The 8,634-nt window shown below is 39.7% G+C and overlaps 1 protein-coding gene across 2 annotated transcripts in view; it reads left to right on the forward strand.

Annotated features, from left to right (window-relative positions):
- The window catches only part of EXO1 (exonuclease 1), a 36,937-nt gene that overhangs the window by 16,904 nt on the left and 11,399 nt on the right, over window positions 1–8,634 (forward strand). For both annotated transcript variants that reach the window (XM_053209126.1, XM_027046264.2), the window contains one exon: window positions 4,359–4,602. In XM_053209126.1, coding sequence (XP_053065101.1) covers window positions 4,359–4,602 — 244 coding nt within the window. The remainder of the gene's footprint in view (window positions 1–4,358; window positions 4,603–8,634) is intronic.

Raw genomic sequence — 8,634 nt, forward strand, 5'->3', positions numbered from 1 at the left:
CATATTGTGAAATATTAGTGAGTGTTGATCACATTTAAGAACTCTTTGCCAAACCCAAGGTCAGTAAGATGTTCTCCTTTATTTTATTTATTTTTTCCTAGAACTTCTATAGTTTTAGGTCTTAGATTTTGGTCTTTGATCCATTTTGAATTAATTTTTTATATGGTGTGAGGTAAGGATCAAGGTTCACTTTTTGTGTATGTGGCAATCCATTTGTTCTACCACCATTTGTTAAAAGATTGCCCTCCCCCCATGGGATTACCTCGGCACATTTGTTGACAATCAGTTGACCTTAACCATATATTTGTGAGTCTGTTTTAGACTCTATTATTCTGTATCATTGGTCTTTTCCCATCTTCATGCCAGAACATTGTCTTAATTACCATAGCTTTATAGTAAATCTTGGAATTAAGTAAAAGAAGTCCTCTAAGTTTGTTCGTGTTTTGCAAAGTTGTGGCTATTCTCTGATTTTCATAGTTCCATACAATTTTTAGAATCAGCTGTCAATTTAAAAATAAATAGGGGCACCTGGGTGGCTCAGTCAGTTGAGTATCCGACTTTGGCTTAGGTAAGATCTTGTGGTTCCTGAGTTTGAGCCCTGAGTCAGGCTCTGTGCTGACATCTCAGAGCCTGGAGCCTGCTTCAGATTCTCTGTCTCCCTCTCTCTGTCTGCCACCCCCCCAACACACTCAAATAAATAAACATTTAAAAAAATGTTTTTTAATAAGTAAAGCCTGCTGAGATTTTGGATTAGAATTTGGTTGAATCTGTGGATCAGTTTTGGGGAGAATTGACTCCTTAACTATACTGGTTTTTTGTTTGTTTTGTTTTTTAATGTTTATATCTTTGAGAGAGAGACGAGTATGAGCAGGGAGGGGCAGAGAGCGAGGGAGACACAGAATCTGAAGCAGGCTCCAGGCTCTGAGCTATCAGCACATAGCTGGACGTGGGGCTCAAACTCAAACTGTGCGATCATGACCTGAGCCAAACTCGGATGCTCAACCAACTGAGCCACCCAGGCACTCCACTATTTTGGATTTTCTGATCTGATTAGTGAAGTCTTTCATTTTTCTTCAGCAGTGTGTTGTAATTTTTAGTGTGCGGGTCTTACAGACATATATTGTCAAATTTATCACTATGTTTCAGATTTTTGATGTTATTGCAAACACTTTTAATTTTGATTTTTAGTTATTCATTGCTAGAAATACAGTTGACTCTTGAACAAGGATTTGGACTGTCCAGTTCCACTTATATGTGGATTTTTTTTTTTATAAATACAGTGCAGTAAATGTATTTTCTCTTTATGATTTTCTTAACATTTTCTTCTGTCTAGCTTTATTACAATACAACATATAGCATACAAAATATGTGTTAATTAGCTATGTCATCAGTAAGGCTTTTGGTCAAGAGTAGGCCACTAGTAGTTAAGTTTTCAGGGAGTCCAACGTTATACACAGATTTCTGACTCTGGAGGGGGTCAGTGCCCTTAACTCTCATGTTCAAGGGTCAACTGTACAATTGACTTTTGTGCTTTAATCTCCTGTTTGACAACCTTACTAAATTTATATATTGGCTCATAGTGTCTCTTCTGTAGACTCTGCAGGATTGCTGTATCGATGACCATACTGCCTGCGAATAATGGTAGATTAGTCATGCTTCTCCTTTTCCACTCTAGATGCTGTTTGTTTGTTCATTTGTTTTCCCCTCCTTCTTTTATTTCTTTTTCTTGTCTTCTGGAACCTCCAGTACAATGTTGAACAGAAGTACTGAGAGTGACTTAAAAAAAGAAGTACCGAGAGTGGCATACTAAGTATTGCGCAAAGAAAGGTGTTTCACTTTTCTCCTAGAAGCTGTGTAGAAGTAGAAAGGATAATTGCAATCTGTCCCCTCTCTCTTTTCCTCAGATAGCTACATGAATGAATGAAAGTCTGACAACAAAAATAAAACAAGCCCTTTGTAAATTCAGGTATAGATTATTCATCTTTTGTCAAAATGTATTAATTCCTTCTGCACCTAAATCTTTTCCTGATAATATCTCTGGAGCTTTGTTTCCTTTTCTGAAATGGGAACGATGTTGCCTATTCACAAATTTTTGTATATGTTCTACAGGGTAACCTCTAAAAGCCCCTGGTATGTATCAAGTACAGTATACATGTTAGTTCCTTCCTTCCCTTCTGTTCCCATGAAAATCAGCTATTCATTTTATGTAGGGAGCTTCTTATCTGTAAGTTCTTTATGCTATAACTACCACCTATCACTGGATTTTGTGCCCTGGACACACATCTAAACACAACAACAGAACAGAAAACAGTAAGTTAACCCCTTTAAAAAATGCTTTTGAAGGTTTTGTTTGTTTTTTTGAGAGAGAAACAGAGCATTGGGGGCGGAGGGGCAGAAAGAGAGGGAGACACAGAATCTGAAGCAGGCTCCAGGCTCTGAGCTATCAGCATAGAGCCTGATGTGGGTCAAACCCATAGACCACAAGATCGTGAGCTGAGCCGAAGTCAGACTCTTAACCGACTGAGCCACCCAAGAGCCCCATAAGTTTACCCCTTTTAGTCAGCAGCCTGTCATAGATTTAGAGACAGCCACTGTGACTCTCCTAAATTTCTTTCCCAAGCTGTTTCTTACCTACCATGTTGTGTTTTGGATACAATGGAGTTTTTAATGATTGCGTGACTATTATAGTCAGTGATTGTTGAAATACAGTCTTCTTACCACAGAGCACAGTAAAAATTAAGAATTATGTCACTATTTCAGCCCTTCACTCAGAGACTATGCTTTAATATTACAGAATAAGATAGCATTAGCTTTTATTAACATTCCTGTCATGTTGCTGCATTTACTGTTTATAATCAGAATCCACTAGTTGTTAAACCAGGTACAGTTATATATTTAAACTTGAATGTGGAGTAAATTATCTGTATTGAGGCAATCTTCACTATAATCCATTGTTCTGCCTTTATAAAAAAAAATCTTCATATTGTGTACTAACATATGGGTATTATCTGTGTCACCTGGAAATTAGAGAAGTATGGCTCCCTGTGTTAAAATGTGTTTGCTTGTGTAACATTTGATGGAATCAGCACAAGTAGAGACACTGAGAGAACGTACACTAGGTTCCAGACCGCCGTTCAGCCTGCAGTCTTTGGGGTTCTTCAGTTTGCTGCAATTCCACATAATAGCTAATATACAGTTATTTTGCTCTGCATTGTCCACCAGGATAATAATGAGACACACTGAGGTGTCCTGCTCAATTCAAAATATGCTAAATCCGTGACATTCCCCCAAATAGCTAGTCTAAAACCTTATCACAAAAGGAAAATGAGGCTAGCCTGGCATGGCTGCTTCTTAGAGAAACCTTGCTGAGGATCCTCAGCGTTTGTGTTTCCTTCTTCCATAAGGGCTCACAATTCTCTGCATAATAAACAAATTTAGGCTTTTGCCAGGAATCACAATCAAGTTTGCAGATCTGTGGCTTCTTAAAAATCTATAGGTTTTTAAATTTGAGGCATCATCGTCTCTCTGGTGTTTGGTACCTGCAACCATTTTTCTGACCTTCTAAAGTAGTGAGTACTTATTCCTACGTGAGTGAGGCTGTTCAGACAGAATTAGTTGGACTGATTTAAAGCACCTTAGCACTGTCTCTGGTGGCCTATGTCAGGCATCAACCTATTGTATTATTTAGTCTTATGATTTATTCTAATGCCATAGAATACATCTGTCACACAGGTTTCTAGGGCCCCATAACTCGGTAATGAGGATCAGAACTGGAGCATAGATTACTTCACAACATGACAGTCACATATACTTCCGAGACTGTAACGTATGGACGGTGTGTAGAAATGGCTGCTGGTTTTATTGGAACATTTTATTTATCTATTTAGTTAGTTAGTTAAAGCACAAGCAGGAGAGGGGCAGAGAGAGAGGGAGACACAGAATCCAAAGCAGGCTCCAGGCTCTGAGCTGTCTTATTGGAACATTTTAAAAGTCAAACAGTAAATCATATATTGGCATGTAAATTGCCTTAATTTCTTTTTTCATTCAAAATCAAGCCTTTGGTATAATAAGTATATAGCCTTACAGAATTGATCGTATCCTGAAATTTTGGTTTCAGTAATTTCACATAAAATCATAAAAACAATGGACATTAAATCTTAACTAATTTGTGAAATTGTAAACCACAGCTTAAGGGAATTTCCTTTTTCTTCTAAGTCATTCTTGTATCTCCTTTTGGGATGCACTGTTAAAGAAATAAGACTTCATCCTTAAGACAGTGAGATGTGGGCTGTAACATTAAGGCTGAGTCTGCACACGGCAGGCACAAAGATTTACGGACTGTTTTTGTTTCTGTTTAGAGGAGCTGTCAGAAGACGATCTGTTGAGTCAGTATTCCCTTTCATTCACAAAGAAGACCAAGAAAAGTAACTGTGAAGCTCATAAATCATTGAACTCTGAAATGCTCATGCCTGACCTGGTAGATGGAACTACTGTTAAAAAAAACATAAGCACACCACCTACGACAAGAAATAAATTTGCAGCATTTTTACAGAGAAAAAATGAAGAAAGTGGTGCGGTTGTGGTTCCAGGGACAAGAAGCAGGTACAGTTTATCTACAGGATGTTGTGTGTCTGTTGTATTATCTACTCTGTTGATATTTATTTCAGCTGTCTTAAATAAGCAGTCCATGGAGTAGGCGTGGGCTTGGCTTAATCCCTTGACCATTTGTATCATGTGTAGCTGTAGTCCTGACGTAAATGCACAGCTCTTGTCATGCGGACGCAAAATAAGACCTGTCGACTTATTATATTTTGCATTAGAAAAATTCTCTTGTTTTGGAGGGCCCCCTGCTTCTTTGTTTCTACTTTTTTTAAGAGCTAAAAACAATTTGGCAGGGTATTTTTATTATTATTTTGAGCATTTATTTTTTTATTTTTTTAATTTACATCCAAGTTAATTGGCATCTAGTACAACAATGATTTCAGGGGTAGATTCCTTAATGTCCCTTACCCATTTGGCCCATCCCCCCCCCACACACAACCCCTCTCTAATAACCCTCTGTTTGTTCTCCATGTTTAAGAGTCTTTTATGTTTTGTCCCCTCCCTGTTTTTATATTATTTTTGTTTCCCTTCCCTTGTGTTCACCTGTTCTGTGTCTTAAAGTCCTCATATGAGTGAAGTCATATGATATTTGTCTTTCTCTAATTTCACTTAGCATAATACCCTCTAGTTCCATCCATGTAGCTGCAAATAGCAAGGTTTCATTCTTTTTGATCGCCGAGTAATACTCCATTATATATTATATATTACCACATCTTCTTTATCCATTCATCCATCAATAGACATTTGGGCTCTTTCCATACTTTGGCTATTGTTGATAGTGCTGCTATAAACATCAGGGTGCATGTGTACCTTTGAAACAGCACACCTGTATCCCATGAATAAATGCCTAGTAATGCAATTGCATCTCCCTGATGAATGATGTAGAGCATTTTTTCATGTGTTGGTTGGCCATCTGGATGTCTTTGGCTAAGTGTCTATTCATGTGTTTTGCCCATTTCTTCACTGGATTATTTGTTTTTTGGGTGTTGAGTTTAATAAGTTCTTTATAGATTTTGGATGCAAGGTATTTTTAGAAGTACATCTAAATACAGATGACTATAGAGCTCTAATATTAATTGAAAACCAATACCACACTAAGCATTGGGTTACAAAAATGAGAGACCTAGTATTTGTTGAGAAGCTTATACTCCAGTTGCAAAAATAGATCCGTAAAGGAAATCTATACAGTGTGGTTGGTACAGTGACAGAAGTATGCCTGAAATGTTCTGGGGGCATTAAATGGACGTCTCATGCGGATCGGGTGGTTGGAAAGGGTCAGAAGGAAGGGGCAGGGGTCAGGTGCCATTACAAAGAATGCAGCCTCTACCTTCCCAGTAGAGGCAGGCAGCTTGGGCAGAGGCATGGAGCTGGGCAACGGCATGGGGCAGGCATGGGGACAGCTTCTTGCTGTCAGTCGCTCTTATTAGCTGCCAAAATGCAAGTCTGGAAGGATGCTGAGGGAACAGAAATAGGCACAAGGCCAGTTCAGTTTGCAAGCCAGGCTAAGGAACTTCTCGTCTTTAGAGGTGACAGGAGATATTTGGAGGGTTTTGATCAGGGTAGGGTATGACTTGATCATACCTGCTTTTGATGGACCACTCCAAGTGTGCCATGAAGGATGGATTCTAGAAGGCCAAAGTGGAACAGAAAGATTGGGTAGGCTGTTCTGTAGTCCCTGTGAGTGATGATGAGATTTTGGGGTCAAGATAATGTAGGGGTCTGGAGTTTATACCCTGGGATTGGACCGCCTCGATTTGAATCCCATCCTGCTCACTCATGAGATGTTTGACTTAGGTAAGCGGACTTCTGGGTGCTTCAGTTCCCTCTTTTTTTTTTTTTAATGTTTATTTCTGAGAGAGAGAAAGAGAGCATGTGCATGAGTGGGTGTGGGGACCAGAGAGAGCGGGGAGAGAAGTCCAAGCAGGCTCTGGGCTGTCAGCCCAACATGGGGCTCAAACTCACAAACCACGATATCATGACCTGAGCTAAAATCAAGTCTGACACTTGACCGACTGAGCCACCTAGGCGTACCCTCTTTAAAAAATGGGACCAACGTCTCTGACAACCTCAGGGCCACTGAGAGGATTAAATTAATACTGTAAATAAAGGTGCCTAAAACAGTACCTGACAGATGATCAGTACACAATGAATAGCTCTTATTCTGTTGTCTGGGTGGTGAAGTCACAACGAGCAACAGGACGTCTCAGTGTCGAAAGTTATGTGGGCACATGAGGTAGCAACTCTGAGAACCGAGCAGCCCCCGCATTCCCCTAGGAGACTTGGAGAGGCTGTTGTCTTCAAGTGTATACACCAGGCTGAGCCAGGCTGTCTGACCATGACTGTGGAAAGTGGGCAGGAAGGAACCCCCCACTGCTCCTCTCCCATCAGGCCTTCTCAAGGGAACAGCCGCATCCCAATTAAAGGATCATTTTGATTCTGCCTTTCCTAGTCACTGTCATTAAAGATGGCATTACCAGTGCAGCGATGAAAAAGGAGGCTGCCAAAGATGAAGAAGGCTCTGGATGATACACACTGATTAATAACATTCTAGAAAGTTGGCTTTTCTTACTTGGAGAAATTTTTAGAACTTGCGTTTTGTTTTTCCATGTGGGAGAAAATAAAATTTCCCTTTTCTGTCACTCAGTGCCCACCTCTTCTTCGAGGACGGGCTAATGAGAACAGAGTTCGCATGTCTCTGCAAGCCTCACCTAGTCACCAGCGAAGCTTAATCAAATTTCCATTCACAGCTGCACATCGCTGCTTTAATAGTTTAGGTAGATGTGGCACTGATAAATTGTTGAGAGATGTTCGGAAAAATAAAATTTTTTTTCTGTCACTTTCCTATGAAATAATTGTAAGTCTCTACAGTTTTCTGACCTGGGTGGTATAACAACATCTAATAACAACTAAGTGTTAGGAAGTTGGTATTCGTAGCTAATTTTCAAAGTTCTTTAACATACTCTCTTCCTCCTTTCAGCAAAATTATCAGACATTCAGGGTTGGTGTTATTTTCTCCATTCTGGGTTAAGACATTCAGGCTCCAAGAGGTTTAAAAAAAAACAAAAAAAAAACTTTCCCAGAGTGGCATAGTTAGGACTGGCGATGGGAGAGGTCCTGGTCCTCCTCAGCATGGTGGGTGGAAAGGAGCACGTGATCTGATCGGCCTGGATGTGAATTCACACTGTGTCATCACATTAATTGAGTGATCCAGGGCACCTGGGTGGTTCAGTCATATGAGTGTCTGACTCTTGGTTTTGGCTCAGGTCATGATCTCACAGTTTTGTGAGTTCGAGCCCTGCGTCTGGCTCTATGCTGACAGATCAGCGCCTGCTTGGGATTCTCTCTCACCCTCTCGCTGGCCCTCCCATGCTTGCACTGTCTCTCTCTTAAAATAAATAAATGAATTTAAAAAAAAATTTAATCGAGTGATCTTTCACACCATTGAATTTCCCTGAGCCTATTTCTTTATAAAATATGGATCAGCTGTTAAGACTAGCAGAAGTATATCAAGCACCTGACACAGTGCCCAGTCAGTAATATATCTGCGAGAATTTATCATCACCCCACTCTTTAATGTGATTTGTATTTAATGTAATATCACCCCACTACATTAACCTAATGCAACAGGAGGTATTAAATATGCCAAAGTTTGTCTTCATCCTGTCTGCTTTTTTAGAAGTCTGTTTTAACTCTTTTATTATATAGATACTTATCCTAGAAACATGCCAGTTTATCTTTTGAGATCTAGAAATATAAGTTAAGCAACAACATACACTAATTGGGAAGAGGTAGCCATGATCTGGGAGGAGTTCTGGGTTTTAATTCTGCTCTCATGCTGATTAATTTTATAACCTTGGGCACTGTCACTATAACTTTTCTTACCTATGAAATCACACCTGGAAGAATACTTGGATATCATAGGGGTTATTATTTAAAAATGAATTATGTAATCAGATCTAGGAGCTGTTTTGGGCTTAGTGACTAGCCTAGTAAGACCTTTCCTTCCTGCCCTGTACCCACACCTCAGCTGGG

Source organism: Acinonyx jubatus, chromosome E4, assembly GCF_027475565.1.
Source record: "Acinonyx jubatus isolate Ajub_Pintada_27869175 chromosome E4, VMU_Ajub_asm_v1.0, whole genome shotgun sequence".
Lineage (NCBI taxonomy): Eukaryota > Metazoa > Chordata > Mammalia > Carnivora > Felidae > Acinonyx > Acinonyx jubatus.